At 40.1% G+C, this 20,013-nt stretch overlaps 3 protein-coding genes and 1 long non-coding RNA gene across 4 annotated transcripts in view; 2 read left to right on the top strand and 2 right to left on the bottom strand.

The window, feature by feature from the left end:
* The first annotated feature begins 1,357 nt into the window (after positions 1-1,357).
* On the top strand, positions 1,358-12,008 carry LOC135090528 (myosin light chain kinase A-like). Its single transcript, XM_063987344.1, has 10 exons — positions 1,358-1,542; positions 2,567-2,681; positions 3,359-3,467; positions 3,979-4,133; positions 4,297-4,424; positions 5,198-5,311; positions 6,448-6,651; positions 7,066-7,274; positions 7,870-8,065; positions 8,438-12,008. Exons 1-10 carry the CDS (start codon positions 1,504-1,506, stop codon positions 8,609-8,611), a joined length of 1,443 nt encoding a protein of 480 aa, XP_063843414.1. The 5' UTR covers positions 1,358-1,503; the 3' UTR covers positions 8,612-12,008.
* On the bottom strand, positions 6,557-8,557 carry LOC135090529 (uncharacterized). The gene is made up of 4 exons (XR_010262031.1): positions 8,420-8,557; positions 7,798-8,127; positions 7,048-7,283; positions 6,557-6,697 (listed from the first exon to the last, which is right to left on the bottom strand). It is a non-coding gene; the product is annotated as an uncharacterized LOC135090529 (long non-coding RNA).
* Positions 12,009-14,215: 2,207 nt separating the features above from the next.
* Positions 14,216-17,184, top strand: LOC135090527 (uncharacterized). Its single transcript, XM_063987343.1, has 6 exons — positions 14,216-14,328; positions 14,787-14,872; positions 15,115-15,290; positions 15,979-16,084; positions 16,293-16,442; positions 16,825-17,184. Exons 2-6 carry the CDS (start codon positions 14,793-14,795, stop codon positions 16,949-16,951), a joined length of 639 nt encoding a protein of 212 aa, XP_063843413.1. The 5' UTR covers positions 14,216-14,328; positions 14,787-14,792; the 3' UTR covers positions 16,952-17,184.
* Positions 17,185-20,004: 2,820 nt separating this feature from the next.
* LOC135090432 (doublesex- and mab-3-related transcription factor 3-like) overlaps positions 20,005-20,013 on the bottom strand; it is a 3,378-nt gene continuing 3,369 nt past the window's right edge. Inside the window, exon 2 of the mRNA XM_063987184.1 lies at positions 20,005-20,013. This exon is cut by the window's right edge and continues 1,362 nt beyond it. The gene's annotated coding sequence lies outside the window, so the exon portion shown is untranslated.

Below are 20,013 nucleotides of genomic sequence, written 5' to 3'. Positions count from 1 at the left end.
TGGCTTTCCTTACTGAGTCTTGGTCATCCTCTTTTAGAGATTTTGGTGAAACTTTTGCTGTTGCCTTGGACATATCAAAAGCTTTTGATAGAGTCTGGCACAAAGCTTTGATTTCCAAACTACCCTCCTACGGTTTCTATTCTTCTCTCTGTAACTTCACCTCAAATTTCCTTTCTGACCATTCTATTGCTGCTGTGGTAGACAGTCACTGTTCTTCACCTAAATCTATTAACAGTGGTGTTCCTCAGGGTTCTGTCCTGTCACCCACTCTCTTCTTATTATTCATTAATGATCTTCTAAACAAAACTTCTTGTCCTATCCACTCCTACGCTGATGATACCACCCTGCACTTTTCCACATCTTTTCATAGACGTCCAACCCTTCAGGAGGTAGACATATCACGCAGGGAAGCCACAGAACGCTGGAGTTCTGATCTTTCTAAAATTTCTGATTGGGGCAGAGCAAACTTATTATTGTTCATTGCCTCAAAAACTCAATTCCTCCATCTATCAACTCGACACAACCTTCCAGACAACTATCCCCTCTTCTTCAATGACACTCAACTGTCCCCTTCTTCTACACTGAACATCCTCGGTCTGTCCTTTACTTATAATCTGAACTGGAAACTTCACATCTCATCTCTAGCTAAAACAGCTTCTATGAAATTAGGTGTTCTGAGACGTCTCCGCCAGTTTTTCTCACCCACCCAGCTGCTAACTCTGTACAAGGGCCTTATCCGTCCATGTATGGAGTATGCTTCACATGTCTGGGGGGGTTCCACTCATACTGCTCTTCTAGGCAGGGTGGAATCAAAAGCTTTTCGTCTCATCAACTCCTCTCCTCTAACTGACTGTCTTCAGCCTCTCTCTCACCGCCGCAATGTTGCATATCTAGCTGTCTTCTACCGCTATTTTCATGCTAACTGCTCTTCTGATCTTGCTAACTGCATGCCTCCCCTCCTTCCGCGGCCTCGCTGCACAAGACTTTCTTCTTTCTCTCACCTCTATTCTGTCCACCTCTCTAACGCAAGAGTTAACCAGTATTCTCAATCATTCATCCCTTTCTCTGGTAAACTCTGGAACTCCCTGCCTGCTTCTGTATTTCCACCTTCCTATGACTTGAATTTCTTCAAGAGGGAGGTTTCAAGACACTTATTCATCAATTTTTGACCACTGCTTTGACCCTTTCATGGGACTGGCATTTCAGTGGGCATATTTTTTTTATTGGATCTTTGTTGTCCTTGGCCAGTGTCCTTCCTACATAAAAAAAAAAAATAAATAAAATAAAATAAAATAAAAAATAAAGTAAAACGAAACTGCTACCCTGATAAAAAGACAGAAAATTCGCAACGTGCCACAAGAAGACGAAGAGGAGGTCAAGGTGGCGGCAGCTCGTGTGTGGGAGTAAACAAGTCAGATATTTCGCCATTTTTCTGCCTTATTTTGATGTGACAGGCGTGAGTAGGCGTGGCGGCGGTAGCTAAGTATTCCTGACGCACGTAGGATGGAGGAAATCAACGTCAGCAGCCAGGAAAGCACGCAGGTGAGGAAAAATAAGACGAGGTGTTCTGGGGGAGAGAGACGCAGAGAAATGGGGGTTTTTAGTTCAGTTCCCGTATTATTGTGATTTTATTCTGTTTCCTGTGGTTTTATTGGTTGCTGTTGTGGTATTTGTGTTTATGTATTGCTAGTAAGTATGTGAATTGTGGTTTTTGGTGGAGGTATTTATTTTAGGCGCTGTTTGTGGTTTCAAGGATAAATTTCTGCAAAAACTCGGAAATTTCTTGGTAGGAACGGTGGTGGTGGTGATTGTGTGGAGGAGCAGGAGAAGTGTGAGACTTACAGGTGGTCAAAAGGAGATTGTGGTAATGAACTGAGGTAAATATTGACCGAGGAAACTATTGGGGAGACGGAAGAAGACCTGGAGAGAAGGACATGAGAGGAATAAACATAAGGAGGTTAATCTGTGACTGCGAAAACTGAGAGAGAGAGACTTAACATTATTTTTTAATCTATAATTTTAGACATTTTTTTTTCCTGTATAGTTTCTTAAATATGTTTTGTTGCTTAGGAAAAAAATAACATTGATCTCCATTTTCTCTTACAGCAATCTTCAAGTGTTAATGAAGCATGATTAGATGCAAAAAGATTAATAGTATTAGAAACAGTAAAGGAAGATATAGAGGTTAAATAAAGGAATTCACAGTTTTCTAAATATGTCATTTTGTAGCTTAGGAAAGTCAATAACTATTAAACTTTATTTCCCACAGTACTCTTGAATATTGATAAAGCATAACTGTACCTGTGAAATTATTAAAAGCAGTATAAGCCCAGTGATTTGGTATGGTCTTTTCTCATTACTGGCCATTCTGAAATTTGTTTTTGCTCCACAGCCCACTCTAACCCCTATACCAGCTAAAAATTGCTAAATATATTCTTTTAATTCTCTTTTTTTTTTTTTTTTTTTTTTTTTTTTTCATTGCTGCTATTGTTGTTGTTGTTGTTGTTGTTGTTGTTGTTGTTGTTGTTGTTGTTGTTGCTATTTCTATTGCGCCCTTCCCTCACAGCAACTGCGGGACACTCAAGACCTTCAGGATTTTAGCAATGAGCCTGAGCAGGAACAGAATTTGGGGACAGTGTGGGGCAGACTGTTTGCCATCCAGGAACCTTTTATATCATACAGTAAGTAACTCATTCCCTTATGTTGTATATTCCACTAACAAGATCTGTGTGTATTTTGTTTGTTCATTCACTCCAAGCTTTGTATTTAGCCTTTCTGCAGGGGTTTGGTAGCTTAGGTAGTGTGGTTTGTGTGATTTTTAGTGTTCTCTTGTGTTTCTTCCTCTTTGGTGTATTGGTTTGTGTCTTTGCTACAAATCCTTCATTTTGGGTTGGTTAATTTGTTGTGCTTCTTTTCTTCCTTTTAACTTTCTTTCTTTCTTCTATTTTTTTCTTGTTCCTTCTTCCATTTTGTCTGTATCCTGCTTCTTCCTTCTTTCCTTTCTTTCCTTTTGTCCTTATCAATCTTCCTTCCTCTCATTTCTTCTTCCCTCTTAATTAATATTTTCTACCATTCTTTATTCCTTCTCTTCTTTCTTCCACCATTTACCCCTTCACCTTCATTTAATTCTCACCTTTCTTCCTTCCCCCCATCATTTCATCATTCATCTCCGGTATTCTTTAGGTTACAACATAGAGGGAAACCTGGGGAAAGAAAACTGTGGAAACCCAGATAACCTCGTGTCCGGGAATAAGGGAAAGCGACAACAGACTTTGTCAGTGACAAAGATGAGTGGTGAGGATAAGTGTTGGTATAGTATGTGTCTGCAGCTTCACTTTTGCCTTCCCTCTCCCTCCAGATCTCACCAAGAAAATCTACACGTTTGGCAGAGGGGACGTGGACCACCAGTTCAATAGTTCCAACTTTGACCGCTCTCTGCTGCCTTATATATCCAATGTGCACTTCAAGTAAGGGAATGCTCAGATTGTTTTGGTATATGAGGCTGTTGTGCTGTATATAGGTCAATTTTATCACTTTGGATGGGGAGGAAATGCAGATTCTACCTTCACAAAAATAAAGGACATTGACTTTACTTGTAACATCAAAGTTTTTTTTTATTTCAAGGAAATGTAAATTGTAATTCACATTTAGCTTGTCTGTTAATTACTATAAAGGTTTTTTTTTTTTTACATTTTGGACTCCTATGAGGGCCACAGACCATAGGAAAGATTAGCTGGATTCTCATAGTGTTTTTCCCATTAAAGATGCATAATCCTTGCTAAACAGTGACTAGAATCATGAAAACACCCTTGTAAACACCAATAACTTATAAAGCTTGCTGAATAGTGACTAGAATCATGAAAACACCCTTGAAAATATCAGTAACTCTCACTAAAAACAGTTGAGATGAGACAGAGACAGTTGCAGTCACAGACTTGAGTGGTGGAATGCATGTGTGACTGGCTCTCATGTCTGCAGGATCATGTTGGAGGAGAAGCAGGATGGGGAGTCCCTGGTCATTCTGGAGGACTTGTCGCTCAATGGGATGTTCATCAATGGAAAGCCAACCAAGGGACTGAAAACGGTGCTGCAGAACAACTTTGAGATCAGCTTTGCTAACCCCACCAAGAAACGTACAGTTGACCTATTGCTGTCTTCTTATTTTCATATTTTTCTTTCATTCTTATATTTACACAGAAAGAAGCAATCAGGATACGTATGAATACTTGAATACCTGAATTTTTTAACCATTTACACATGCCATGTAGCATCTCTATTTCTCATCCCCTTCTATAGTGTATGTGTTCTATGACTGCCTGAAGAATGACGCAGAGGACTACCCCAAGGAACTGACTCAGACATACACCATCTCCAAGAGGCTTGGGGAAGGCTCCTTTGGTGAGGTGCGGCTGGCATACAGACAGGTGAGGGATGAGCGATGAGGGGTGTTTGTGTATTAGGTGGATTTGTATGGGAGAACCTGTTGTGTGATCTTGAAGGGAGTACCAGCTAAGAAATTATGATGTTTTGCTTAGGTGCTTAGTTATTTTAAAGGGAAGAGCAGTTTAAAGATGATGTTTGGATAGGTTTGGTTTTGAAGTCTTTCATGGTTACATTGGCAGATTGGAGTGAGATGGTTTGACTTTTATGGCCAGGAGACTAATGGTTGGCAGTTTGATTCTCTAAGAGAGTATCCCAGTTTGGTGAGATTCAGTGGGTGCTCCAGCTAAGAGGTTATGGTACAGTTAGGTTTGAAGTGTCTCTTGTGGTTACATTGGCAAGATTTGAGCAAGATAGTTTGACTTGTATGGCTAAGAGAGTGAGGAACAGTAGTTTGAGTCTTTAAGTTGTCAGTCTCATCAATCTCTAACTTTTGTACATTGGGGAAGTGATGAAGTAAAACAGAGGTATACAAAAGTGCACATTCACTAGTAAATTCAAGCTGATAGAAAATTGATCCTTGAAATGGTGATAGGATACAAGAGATGCATTCTTATTCACCATTTATCAGTCCATCTTTATACCAGCAATCCCATACAGGGTGACGTACACAAAACACCACACACTCACACACACACATCATTCACACTCCTAACCCACATCAGCCCCCAGTGGAAAATTGAAGTCTCATTGTCCATTGTACTACACCACATGCTCACAATCAAATAAAAAAAAAATGTTAATCTTATTTGTTCAGGGAACGCTTGAGAGGTGTGCCATCAAGATCCTGAAGAAGAAAGGAACCTGCATGGCTCTCAACAACCTGAAGCAGATCACCAATGAGATACACCTCCTCAAGTCTGTGGATCATGTGAGTGTTAGGATCCCTGCTGTGTTCTTTGGCTACTTACCTGATGCTTGTGTTTCTTGTTTGTGGGGTCCCATTATGCTGAAGGGTTTTGCAAGGGCCATCTATTTTTCATGAGTGATTTGCTTAGTTATCTATCATCTCAAGAGTTCTGCTTGTATCTCAGTAAGAGTGAAGTCCTCCAAATTGAAATGTTCCGAGAATAAATGCTTCTGTGTTCTATTCTAACTTTTTTCATTTAGGTTCTGTTCTTAGTTCTTATTCAATTTTGTACTGATTTATGTTGTATTATTTGTTTAATCAGTTCTGCTATTTATTGTCCATTTATTCAACTTCTCTCCATTATTACTTATTCAACTTCTCAGTTATTACTCATTTATTCAGGTCTTATTGTTATTACCCATGTATCCAGTTTTTGGCATTGCTTCCTTGTGACTCCTGTATCTTTGCTTTCATTTTCTCCTTATTACTGTTTATTTCAGCTCCCTTTCCTACACTCATTCCTTTGGTTGGGTTAATCAAATGTTATTAATACTTTTTTTTTGTTTATTATGCATGAAGCTTATACATTATTCAGACCTTTACCCTTTCTCACCTTATCGTGTGTGTGTGTGTGTGTGTGTGTGTGTGTGTGTGTGTGTGTGTGTGTGTGTGTGTGTGTGTGTGTGCGCATGTGTGCATGTGTGTTCCTTTCTTCCTACAATTCTCTCATTCATACATCTTGCCTTGTATTCTCTCAATCATCCAGCTTCTCTTTGTGTCCATCTTCACCCAATCTGCTTCTTCACACCCAGCCTTCTTCTTTGGCCATTTCTTTAGGGTCAGGTTGGTGCCATGTACAAGTTTCCTCCAGTTGCTTCTGTCACTGTCACTTGCATCTTCCTCTGTGACCCCCATCCTTTGCAGCTGTACGTGAATTCCATCCCTCCATCTCACTCAGTCTTCCCTTGATCTTCCATCAACTATTCTTTTTCAGGTTTTTTTAATCCATCCCTGGTCTTCCTCCTCCCAGCTGTGCATCATTAAATTCCTGGACATCGTAGAGACTTCCCTCCATCTCATTCTCTATCTTCCCCTCAATCTTCTCAACTAGTTTCCTTCTGGCTTTTTTAATAATTCCTTGGTGTTCCTCCTCCCAGCCATGCATCATCAAGTTCCTGGATGCCATAGAGACCCCAGAGAAGATGTTTATAGTGATGGAGGCAGCTGGCGGAGGGGAGCTCTTTGATCGCTTAGTATCCCGAGGCTGTCTCCCTGAACCTGCTGTCAAGTTCTTTTTCTACCAGCTGTTACTCGCCGTGCAGTACCTCCACCAGCGTAAGATCACCCACAGGGACATCAAGGTAGGTGACTGAATGGCTGGCTGGCTGGCTGCTGCTGTGTTCATTTCTGTATGGATGGATGGATAGATGAATGGATAAGTGGAGATAAGAGATAGGGAAAGGTATTTGTGTGGTGAGGGACTATAGAGGGACTGGGGGGGGAGCATACTGTGGGTCTATAGGCTGTGGTGAGAGAGAGAGAGAGAGAGAGAAAGAGAGACTGACTGACATTTGTGTGGTGAGGGACTGTGGTTTGTAAACATACTGTGGGGTGACATACTGTGGGCTGTGGTGAGAGAGAGAGAGAGAGAGAGAGAGAGAGAGAGAGAGAGAGAGAGAGAGTTTCAGTTACTGACAGCAGTAACTGCTGTCAGCAGTTTCAATTACTAAACTACAACACACCAATGTTTCTCTCACCTGCCACCTTTCCTTCAGCCGGAGAACATCTTACTGGCCACAACAGACGAGTTCACCACCATTAAGCTGACTGACTTTGGCCTCTCTAAGTTAGCCGCTGACGCCTCCCAGATGACCACCTTCTGCGGGACCTTCATCTACATCGCCCCTGAGCTCCTGGACACAGCCACTGCCACCTATACAAGCCAGGTGGACATGTGGAGCCTTGGCGTGGTGCTCTATGTCAGGTGCTGTGTCTGAAATGAAGAGTCATTGGGTGGGATTAGAATGTGGAAATTAAATTATAGCTGATGTTTGCCTTACAGTACAATTCTCCAGCTGATTTCTAAGTGAATGAATTTGAATTGTGTATTACTTCCCAGAATGCAAGTCTTAAGTAGGAAATTCCTTTTAAAAGGTTCAGATTTCTTCCATCTATATCTACCCTTTGCATCCCATACTTTTACTGTCTTTATCTACTCTACATTCACTTGTGTCTACTTGTCACAAACTACTTGTCACATTTACTACTCTTCAAAACCATTGCCTAGTAAGGTGGGCAGCATTACTGGAGTCTCACAAATCTAAACCTCTTATCTTCCATTCATTCATTTGTTTTTAGTCACAAAGCATTCCTCTACTGTCTAAATCTACTGTACATTCATTACTACCATTGCCTAATGAAGTGGGCAGCTTCACTGGAGCCTCACAAATCTGAACCTCCATACATCCATTCCACATTAATTTATTTTTACTTGTCACAAGCCATACCTCTTCTGTACACCACTGCATTTACTACCACATCTTGTCATCATCACTTGACAATCACCTGCACCTCCACAGTTTTGTCGGGGCATCGCCTTTCCATGGCAATGACTTGGAGGTGCGACAGAGCATCCTGCAGGCCAAGTACAGTTTTGGCCACAAGCTCTGGAAGGCAGTGTCTGAGCCAGCAAGGGACCTCATCATGCGCCTTCTCGTCAGGGACCCCAAGCTGAGACTGGACGCTGCTGCTGCTCTCAAACATCACTGGCTGGAGGTGGGTGTGTGTGTGGGGTTCCTCAGACTCACTCAGATGTTTGGCGGACATTTGTGGTGGCTCTGTGAAAAATATGTAGCTTATTGTTCTGTACATGTACTTGTTTTGTTTACTTTTTCCATTATATAGCTATTGCTTGTATATGAGTGTGTGTGAGTGGTGTTTGTTCATTTATAGCAGCTTTGTGTGTGAATGGTGACTGTCTCTACTTCTCTCTGATCTCTCCCTACAAGAATAGTGTCTGTCTACCTTTCTATCTAATTTCCTTTACTCTCTCAATACAAGAATCTAACCATGGCAGCAGTCACATCCCCTCAGTCATATCTACAACTTTCACCAGAGTAGGAAGGTCACCTTATGTCAACATTTCAGGATGACAAGATGAAGCAACAGGTGGAGAGGCTGCTGCAGACCAATATGCCTTCCTTCACCCCTCCCAGCAGGAAGAGACCACTACAGGAGGAAGAGGAAACACTCCTGGCACCCATGGACAAGACTCCTAGGCTTCCCAATGGTCTAGCTGGGGACTTATTGCAGGGGAGGTAGTGGAGTGGTGTGTAGGTGATTCACTGTTATTTATCTCTGGTTTGAGCACTTTCCTGAAAACTTGTGTGAAGGACTTTTGCTGTGATTGTTGTCGTAAGTTGTCTGCAGGAGTTTGGTCCCCAGGTGGATGCTTGTTCCTAGAGGGTTTATTTTTATTCGGTGCATTCCAGCATCTAAGTGTTCTTTTGAAATGTGTTTTTGGGCATAAATATTAAAAATTACTGGAAATATTCCTGTAATGTGTGATGTTCCATGACACAAAGTGCGTCATGTTTTGTTGTGCCTGTGATGGCATAAGCAGTGATATGTTTGTGCTTGTAATGAAAGCACATGTTAGTTGTTAAAGGTGTGATATGATATGCAATGAAAATTAAGAAAGTAATAATGTAAAAGGCGTGATGACTTTAAAAGAAGTGTTGTTCTGCTGATGTTTGGATTCAGCAGTTTAATATTTAACATATGAATTGCTGTTGTGAAAATCTACAACTCAGCCTACACGACGTGGTGCTTCATAAGTGCCACTGAATCTCACTACTTAGTGCTGTACTTAGCTATTTCTTGGTGCTGACAGGAGAGGTACAGTCTTGGCCAAAGTGTCGATTAGCCTTCCATATTCACTTTTCTTTTTGTGTGTCTTCTAAATCTTGAGTCCTCTGATCCTAGAGTTTGCCTGTTGCCTGGTGTTAAAAGAAGGCTATCAGTGAATCAGACTCAAGATCAAAGGAGAACAATATATGTAAAGGAAAAGATTATGAGACATCACGACTTAACCATGACTAAACTGCTCAGCAGAAATATGTGACACTTGGCTCATGATACGGAGAAAAGGAGTGTTTGTGTGTGTGAATCAACAAAGACAGCAGCTTTTAGGAGAGCAAAGCTTTACCTGAGTGTTGCCTTTGTTACTTCAGGGAGATCACAGGGAACAGACCATATACCTCGACCAAGTTGAGGTAAAGAATGGAGTGTTTAGATAGGGAGAGGTGGAAGCTCTGTCTCCACTCCACTGGGATATTAAAGAGATAGATAAATGAGTCATGGTTTTCTTAGTTATGGCTGCTGTGATGCCATTCATCTGCTGTATACTTCTGTCATTGTAGATCCACACACACATAAACATTACTTCTTCCACAAATGAAGTGTTAGGTACTATGGTTTTGCTGAATACTGTAATGTTAATATTAATACATTTTGGGAGAATATGATACGTAGATACAAATTTAACAGTATATATACATTTTGCAGAAATGTATGTACATAAGATTATTAAGCTCTTGTAAATGGCTATATATTTAAGGAATTAGCTGAGGCAACACACACACACACACACACACACACACACACACACACACACACACACTGGTAAGAGGACTGACTTTCACCAACACCAAAATATGTCAAACACATACTCTTCACATTAATGAAGTGACTATACGTGTCTGTAAAACTCAGTGAACAAATGGTACATGATATATATGGTACACATTTTACAATAACTCAGGGCTGTTGCATGACTGTACTTCAGTCTGTCATTACCATCAACATTTGAACTGAAACATCACCAGATTACCTTTTTCTCCTTGGAAATACACTCATGTGATGAAGCCTTGAATTTGTGTGATGGGGAAGTGGTGAGGAATGAGACAAAACTAAGAATTCAACAGAGTAGGAATAATTTTTTAAGAATGGAGGAAAGACATTGTGAAGAGGAGGAAATGAGAGTAAAGAACAGGAAAAGGAAGAGCAGGAGAGAAGATAAGGAACAGAGAGAGTGACATTGAAGAAATGAAGAGTATTAAAATGCACCTGTGTTACCTTGTCTTGATTACCATGGTGTAGAATCCAGACTGCCAATACCACCACTACCTCCACCACCACCATCACCACCTCCATTAAAGGGGTTGAATTACTCTGCAAGGAAAGATTGATTAAATTGATGATCAAACAAAGATATATATATATACAAAAAATGGCAATTTATTTATTTTTATAGAGTTCTTTATATTACTGTGCATTTATTACTTACCTTTTTTTTCTGTCAGATGTATAATTGATTTTTTTTTTCTGTTTTCTTAATGTTGTAATCTCTTTAATTCAATATTGTGAGGGTCTTAGAAGTTCCTCATTTAAGCTGAAATGCACAGAAAATTTAGTGTTAATACATTGTGTAGATTATATTATTACTGTTTCTTGTATGTTTTCTTCAGTTACTTTTTTTTTTTTTTTTTTTTTTTTTATCTCTGAACACTGCAATACAAAGCTGAGAGATATAGATTATTTAATAGTTATAGTTAAGTCATATATTTATTAGTATAGTACTAGTAACTTATTTGTAACTGTTTCTTGAATACAAACCACTTGATACACCACATGATATAACACAGTCACATTTACTGTTAATACCTGACTACAAGAACACTCATACACTTTACTGTCACAAATTATAACTCAATCATATGTACTTTGTTAATACCTGACTACAAAAACAATACACTTTTGTCACTTATTATAACTCAAGACACATTTACTTTATTATTTAGCAATCACTAAACACTATTGTTATTTTGGTCGTACCTGAGACAAGGCATCCTGTATTAGAAGGTTGCACTCAGACCAAGTTACTGAAGAGAGGCTTAATCTGTCAATTCATCAGATTACAGTACAACCTCCACCAGTTTCTACCCAAACCCTTCTTGCTGTTCAATTGTTTTCCCTCTTGTATCACTTGTCACTGGTCATTACATTGGTCTCAGTGTGTCTTTTAATGGGAGCTGCCTATACTTAACCAGATTTGTGAAGAGAGGAGAGTAAATGTCTGCTACTGTATTGTGTGTTTCATCAAGGAGCAGAGACTAGCAGTTGTAATATGTACCTTATGTTTGTTACTGAAAGGACAGACTTAAATGAGGGAAGGGGAGGAATGTAAAGTAAAAACTTGCTTATGCCTTATTACTTTAGCTGAAGAGTAGTAAAGAGTAGATTAGTGGCTGACATATGTACCTTGTGTGTTTGCTGTGTCAGGAGCAGAATTGAGGGAGTGAAAAGACGAGGAAACTAAAATAAAGACTTCCTTATGTGTCTCATTATTTTGTTAGCTGAGGAGTAGAGGGGAGCAGAGTAGCAGGTGATGTATGTACCTTGTGTGCCTGCTGTGTGAGGAGCAGAAATTAGTGCAAGATGAGTGTAGGAAAAGCTCATTGCATCAAACTTTTGTGTAGTTTTCTTACATGAACCAAAAAGAAATATATTTACTTTAGAATTATGTTTTTTCAAAGCATAATAATTTTTTTGTTTAATTAATTTATTTTTTTATATATCAAATGCAGTGTAGCCAAGAAAAAAGTATCGTATATATTGTATTTGTAATGAAAATAGAAAATAAAAAAAAGGAACAAAGTGTCATGCATCTTAAACACTCCACCTTCTGAAATATGAAATAAGATAATTAATTTGTAGGTCAAGGAAGAGGAAGACAGTATTACGAGTATACATTGATATTGAGAAACAGTTATATGGTAATGAGTTGCGCTCTGAAACAAGAAACGAGATGTAGATTAGGCATTTCTAAGTCAAGGAAGAATACAAGGTCATATTGAGAAACACAGCAACAGCATTCAGCCTTCAGGAATACCAGCTTGCATCACGAGTCCTAAAATAAGAAGAAGGATGGTGAATTATGAATACAGATCATGAATTTCTACTGTAGGTCAAGAAAGAAGACAAGGCTATGCAGAGATCTCGAGAAACAGTAATAAAAGCCTTCAGGAATATAAATTTGCATCACGAGTCATGAAATAAATAGGCTTGTAAATTAGGAACAGGTGAAGGAAGAAGACAAAGTTATGTGGTAATATTGGGAAAACTAGTATATAGTAAGTCTTAAGGTAACAACTTCGCTCTCTCACCTCGACTGTCTTCAAAGGACACATGATGATTAGCCTGATTGAGTGTTTTTCCTGTTAACAATGTAGAAATCTTGTTAATCGTAAAATTTAACTTTTATTTGGTAACTTAAGAAATAAATAAATGAAAGGACAGAGATGATTAGCCGGATTGAGTGTTTCTCCAGTTAACAATGTAGGAATCTTGTTAATCATAAAATTTAACTTTTATGCATTATGAAACACCCTTGGTAACTTCAAAAAAATAAATAAATAAAAGGACAGAGATGATTAGCCTGACTGAGTATTTCTCCTGTTAACAATGTAGAAATCTTGTTAATCATAAAATTTAACTCTTATGCATTATGAAATACCCTTGGTAAATAAAAAAAAAATAAATAAATAAATAAAAGGACAGAGATGATTAGCCGGGTTGAATGTTTCTCCTGTTAACAATGTAGGAATCTTGTTAATCATAAAATTTAACTCTTTACGAATTACGAAACATCACTGATAACTTCAAAAATATCTTATGCAGCATAAACAGTGGAGATTAAACGAAGGAAGGTCATATAAAGTGGATTTAAAAATAAAACAACCCGTTAATAAACTTTTCCTACTTTTCCGCGGAGTCAAGAAAAGAGAGACGACGCAAGGCAAGATATAACAGTAGGACAACCGGTTTGTAATCTTTTCCTACTTTCCCGAGGAGTCAAGAGGAGCGAGACGACGCAGGGCCAGATTTGAATTGGGAGGGCAGTTGCCGGGAGGAGAAAGAGAGGGCGGGAGGAGACAGTATGAAATATAATGATAGCATCCCAGAAAAAGGTAATATGACAATAGAAGGGTCCTGTCTCATAAAATAACGAAACAGCGTGTTTGAAAAGACTGAAATGAATAAATATGAATAAGTAATGAGAGAAAGGAGGACGCTAAGGAGAGATGGATGGCGAGATAAGAAACAAGGTGAGAGAGAGAGAGAGAGAGAGAGAGAGAGAGAGAGAGAGAGAGAGAGATCTTGCTAAAAATATATTCAACACCCTAAAATACTCGTGTGTGACCCATCTCTCTCTCTCTCTCTCTCTCTCTCTCTCTCTCTCTCTCTCTCTCTCTCTCTCTCTCTCTCTCTCTCTCTCTCTCTCTCTCTAAAAATGCGTTAGTGTGTTTCTTTGATATGGGAGAGAGAGAGAGAGAGAGAGAGAGAGAGAGAGAGAGAGAGAGAGAGAGAGAGAGAGAGAGAGAGAGAGAGAGAGCGAGAGAGAAAGCCACTGTAAGGACAACACGATACATTTTCACTTACGAGTTAAAAAAAATATATAATTGCAGAGAGAGAGAGAGAGAGAGAGAGAGAGAGAGAGAGAGAGAGAGAGAGTCAAGTCAGTCGATCAGTTGGTCTTATCAGTCAGCCAGCCATTCACTGAATCACCCAGCCAGCCACTCAGTCAGTCAGTCAGTCAGCCAGCCACCCGATCATTCAGCCAGTCTATCAGTTGGTCAGTACAAAAATTACTATATAAATGCCAAACACATGTATTGATTTCTCTTACAATGAAGAGACACCAGAACTGATTTCACATATTTCCTGGTAGCTTTCTATTCCTCCCTTAATGACCTAAAACTGGCTGAGGTGAACATCTTTGTACCGCAACCAACTTTTCAATGCCAGATATGGAAGAGACAAGGAAGATGGCGAGGAGGGGAGGTTGATGCAGGGGACGGGAGAAAGGAAAGCTTGGGTGGGTATATATAGAGAGGAGAGTGTGAGGTGCATATCAGAAGATTCTTGACTTCTGCCGAGGAACCATAACTTCACTGCAGACCTTTTGAGTTCGCACGGTAAATATGAGAACCTAAATAACTGTATAGTAGATATATAGTAACTTTACTACACTATATAATGCAAAGTTGCGTATTTAATATAGCAAGGGTACATGGTAACAAGGAAAAGGAAGAGGGGAGTTATGAGAACACACGAGAAGGAGAGACTGAGGTAGAAAGAGATATAGAGATGATTGTAGGACACATTAAAAGACACAAGAACACATCACAGCACAACAGCACACATTAGAACGTACAAAAACACGATAGGACACAGCAGGACACGCAGGAATACAGCAGGACACACCAGGACACAGCAAGACTCAATAGGACATACAAAAAAACACGATAGGTCACACCAAGACACGCAGGAACACAGCAGGACACACAGGAACACAGGAGAACACATCAGGACACAGCAAAATATACGAAGACAACTCAGGAATACAATTACAAGTCTCGCTCTGTTTGGCCAGCACAAGATGGGTGATCGTGCCTCTTACCTGACAGTCGTCCTAATGGTCACCTGCAGCCTGGTCACCGCCACTCCAGTAGACAACAGGTGAGTACATGACCTCACCTCCTGTGACGTCTTGTGTGACTGCTTCATTTCACTTCTCAATCTGAGAAAGAAAACTGGTGATTCTCTCTCTCTCTCTCTCTCTCTCTCTCTCTCTCTCTCTCTCTCTCTCTCTCTCTCCGTAATAATTTGGCTTAGCATGACAGACAGCACGAAAATAGGAGCAGAGAGAGAGAGAGAGAGAGAGAGAGACGAACTAAACCTTTATCTCTGTCTCTCCCCAGCACAGAGACACAGGCGGCGACAGGGCACCAGTCTGGGATGCTCTACATTACACCGAAGGGTCGCCTCAAGATGCCTATTGGGACGGTCGGCGTTATCGCTTCGACTTTGTCCGTCCCAATGGGGAACGACCTGTCCTCTACCTCAGGCTCCTTGGCTGTAACTGTTCCCTTTACATGTAAGTAGTATGGTAATGTGATAGGTATACAAAGGAACACAAAGGAAGACCAAAACCATAATTTTTTATTTATTTTTTTTTTCATTGGTTCGAAGTATGGTAATGTGAGGGGAATACAAGAGAACACAAAGGAAAAAGCAAACTAATCTTAAGTCTCCTTGCCTATATAAGTGTCTTCTTTAGGTTGCTAGTGAGGTAATGTGATAGGAATACAAAAGAACACAAAGGAAAATCAAAACAATATTAGTCTGATTAGTTGTGTTCCCTACTGAAGTCTACGGTGGTACTGTGATAAGAATGCAAAGGAACACAAAGGAAACCCAAAGAGCAAGAAATCTCAAGGTCCTTACTAGGCTGCTAGATTAACTATCCTACGTTGACTGCTAATGGAAGGCACAGGGGTAGTACAGGGAAGAGAAAGAAAGGAAAGAGGAGTTTTTGAGGGTATAAATTTCTAAGCGTTAATTCCAAAATAGGTTGCATTCCACTTATCAATTAAATAAAAGTGTTGAATTGGGAACACTTTCGTAAATCTTTGTGTTTCTGTGCTTCCGCGTTTCTTTGAGGTTAAAATTCTTCAACGCATCAACAAAAGAGATGAGATTCCATTTTACTGATTATACGAAGGCGTTATAGTCATTTAGGTTTCAATTACTTTTATTTACTTACCTGTTTGTTTATTTTTCAGTCAAATTTGATGAGCTGGGACTGACTGACCTCAACAACTCATGGGGAAACGCGAACAGAGTGGCCCGCGACGCCTCGGCCCAGGAAGAACACGCGGGGGGCGACAGGTGAGCAGGTGGTGGCGGCGGCGGCGGCGGCGGAATAGTAGTGGTGGTGCTGATAAATATATACGCATTCCATTACCTTATTTAAACACACACACACATATACACACACATCTGACCCCTTCCCACCCACCCTCCCCTCCTTCCCTCTCACCCACCTTCCCTCCCTCCTCGTCCTCCATCTCACCTCCTCCTTCAACGCCTTCCTCAGATCACAGGTGTACCGCGTGGCAGAGAACACAATCAGCTCCGCGGGTCTTGATGGACGAGTCTGCCTTTTGAGAGCCATCTGTGAGGTCAACCTGGGCTACACTGCCCCGGAACTCGGTCTTCTGGGGGAGGTTCTGCATCTGCTTCTGAGGTGAGTTAATTTTCTAGGTCTCTGATAACTGAAACACTTCGCTCTCTCGCCATGATTATTTTCCAAGGCCACAGAGATGATTAGCCGGGTTCTCAAGAGTGTTTGTCTTTTTAATAATGTAGAAGTCTCGTTAGTCTCTCTCTAGAACCGTAAAAATACTGTTAAAACCCCGTGTAGCTTCAACTAGAGTCTTTTGAAACGCTTTGCTCTCTCATCACGACTATTTTTCAAGGTCACAGAGATAAATAGCCGTGATTTCAAGAGTGCTTCTACTTTTCTGCTAATAATGTTGTTGTTATTGTTAATCATAAAATTTAACTGTGAAATTATAATCTTGCACGGCTCTACTATACTGCTACTACTACTACTACTACTACTACAGCCCCAGCAAGGATGCGCGACACATGGGAGAGTACACGGAGGCAGAGACACAAGGCAAAGGCGAGAAGGACTGCAGTCTGTACCACGCTGGCTGCCCCTATTCCTTCTTCTATGACCAGCAAGTCTGATGCTGCCTCTTCCACCTCCACCACCACTACCATCACCACCACCACCACCACCAGCACCAGCACCAGCACCGCCACTACCTAAGACAAACTAGCTGACTTAACTATTATTATTATTATTATTATTATTATTATTATTATTATTATTATTATTATTATTATTATTATTTCACATTGTCTAAAAAATGAGTCGATGAGGAATAAAAAAGGAAAAATAAGAAAAAAAGAGAAAAGTTTATTTATCCTTTCTTTCCCTTTCCTCTTATTCCGACACCAGCAAACCTCTACGATAACTATTTATTTTTTCCCTTTGATACAGCTTCTCTCTTCCTTCCATCCACTTTACTTTCCTCAACTTTGTTATACTCTCCTTTTCCAGTTTTGTGTCTTTTCCCTTATTCTCACCTTTCATCCGTTCTCATTTTCCTTAAATTTCACCTTTTCCTCAACTCTTTTCCTGCTCTCTCGGGTTCGCGGAGACAAAAGAACAGTGTTTCACAACTGTTGAAATAAGACGATCGAGGCCAAATGAAGAACAAAAAAAATGACAGAGAATTGGTGGTCACGTTTACTGAAAGATAGAAGGAAACATTTTTAGGATCCTCAATCATTTAGCCTCAAACAAGCCAGGTTAGGCAAGTGAGGCGCCCACTCCACTCCCACTTCCCACTTTCAGCTCTCCTCTATATACCATCGTGTTCCTTCCGGTAGCAGTTAATGTAGAGTAAGAATACTTAAGCAAACAGTCCAGTAAGGCCCCTAAGATTTCCTGCTGTTTGGCTTTCTTTCGTGTTCCTTTGTATTTCTGCCACCGTACCTCCAGAGCAACCTACTTCTAAACAGGACAGATAGAACATTGGAGTATGAAGTCGCAGATAAGTCGTTCCTGATGGGGATAGACAAGTTGAGGGATACAATGACAATCGATCCAACAGGCAGCTTTAGAAGACCTTCCTGGGTTATGTAGATCCCGTCCTGGTGTCCCTGTCTCCCTGTGCTTGGGAGAGACATCCCGGCCTGGTGTCCCTAATGTGTCTTGCTGTGTCCTGGAGTGTCTTGATGTGTTTCTGTGTGTCCTGGTATGACCTATCGTGTTTTGCTGTGTCCTAATGTGTCTTGCTGTGTCCTGGAGTGTCTTGATGTGTTTCTGCGTGTCCTGGTGTGACCTATCGTGTTTTGCTGTGTCCTAATGTGTCTTGCTGTGTCGTGATGTGTTCTTGTGTATTCCTACGTGTCCTAATGTGACCTATCGTGGTTAGACGTATCTTATAATCATTTCTATATCTCTTTCTTTCTCTGTCTCTCCTTCTCATGTGTTCTCATAACTCCCCTGTTCTTTTTCCTTGCTATATTATGTATTATGTACGTAACTTTACACTATATAGTGTAGTAAAGTTATTATATACCCCTTATACAATTATTTAGGTTGTCATAGTTACAGTGCACAGTCAAAAGGTCTGCAGTGAAGTTATGTTTCCTCAGCAGAAGTCAAGACCGATATGAAATGCAGCTTAGACTCCTCCCGTATATATATATATATATATATATATATATATATATATATATATATATATATATATATATATATATATATATATATATATATATATATATATATATATATATATATATATATATATACAACTGAGCATCGCTTTCTCTTGTATCACGACTCGATCCTGCTCCTCCTCCTCCTCCTCCTCCTCCTCTTTTACTGTATCTCAACGCACGTGTGATATTGAAAAGTTGGTTGTGGTATGAGGGCGTACACCTTACTCAGTTCCACATGATGGAAGGATTAGAAAGCCAGAAAGTTAAGTTTTCTGACCGTTAGGAGAGATTATAAGGCATACCAACTGCACACACTCCCTTGGGAAATAAGAAAACTTTACGAAACAGTTGTCTTACTCTCAGACTTCCAGGAAACTGAGCAAAATATTTGGAATTAAACGAATAGAAAATAACAGGAATATAAGTGGAAGTATAAAGGAAGGTTATCAGAAACGACGAGGTTAGAGGAAGTACAAATAGAGGAAGTGTACTGAATGGGCAAAATGAATAGAGGGACCGAATAGCAGAGGTCAAGTAAGGAGGATACTAACAGGTTGTGCTGAATTATGAGATACTAAAGCGATAATATTAATAGGGTGTGCTGTACCACTCTGTAGAAAGACTTCCTGTACCACTCTGTAGAGCGTGTCTGTAACTCTGCGCGTCTTAATGGGCGAGTTAATGGGGCTTCTTGGTTTTGGGGTTAGGGAGCTTCCTGCGATTCTAGTGAGGGGGGGTTTGGGAGATCAGGAGGTTCTAAAGTACGTTTGAGCTTAGTAATGATGATGCTCGTGAATTTGTTTCGTATTTCCGCTGAATTACGTAACTATGAAGTAGAAATTTGTCGCAACTTATTATAAATTGAACTTATGAATTATATGATCTTGAACGGCTCTACTACTAATACTGCTACTACTACTACTACTACTACTACTTCTACTACTACTACAGGCTCACCAAGGAAGAGCGACACAAAGGAGAGTACGCGGAGGCAGAGAGGCAAGGCAAAGGTTTCAAGGAATGCTCTCCGTACCACGCCGGCTGCTCTTACTCCCCCTTTCCTAAAATCCAAAGCCTATTCACCACTACCACTACCACCACCGCCACCATCACCACCTCTACTCCCAACACCGTCACCTCCAGCACCAGCACCTCTCAAGACCTGTAAAGAGAGAGAGAGAGAGTACGATGGTTGCCCTATTTACCTGTATTTTCTTTCATCTCTCTCTCTCTCTCTCTCTCTCTCTCTCTCTCTCTCTCTCTCTGCAACAAAATGTCATAGAGCCTTAAATTATTACTTAAAATATAAGTTTCCAGAACACTTTTTTTTATTATTTTCTTTCATTCTCTGAAAATAGTAAGTTAATAAATAAAAGGAATATAAGAAAGGAAATGAAAAATAACGTGTCATTTCTCAATAACTCTCTCTCTCTCTCTCTCTCTCTCTCTCTCTCTCTCTCTCTCTCTCTCTCTCTCTCTCTCTCTCTCACTATAATACAAGCTACTTTATTTAT

Source organism: Scylla paramamosain, chromosome 35, assembly GCF_035594125.1.
Source record: "Scylla paramamosain isolate STU-SP2022 chromosome 35, ASM3559412v1, whole genome shotgun sequence".
Classification (NCBI taxonomy): domain Eukaryota; kingdom Metazoa; phylum Arthropoda; class Malacostraca; order Decapoda; family Portunidae; genus Scylla; species Scylla paramamosain.
Note: the sequence above shows the minus strand (reverse complement) of the source record. Positions and strands in the feature narration are given on the sequence as shown.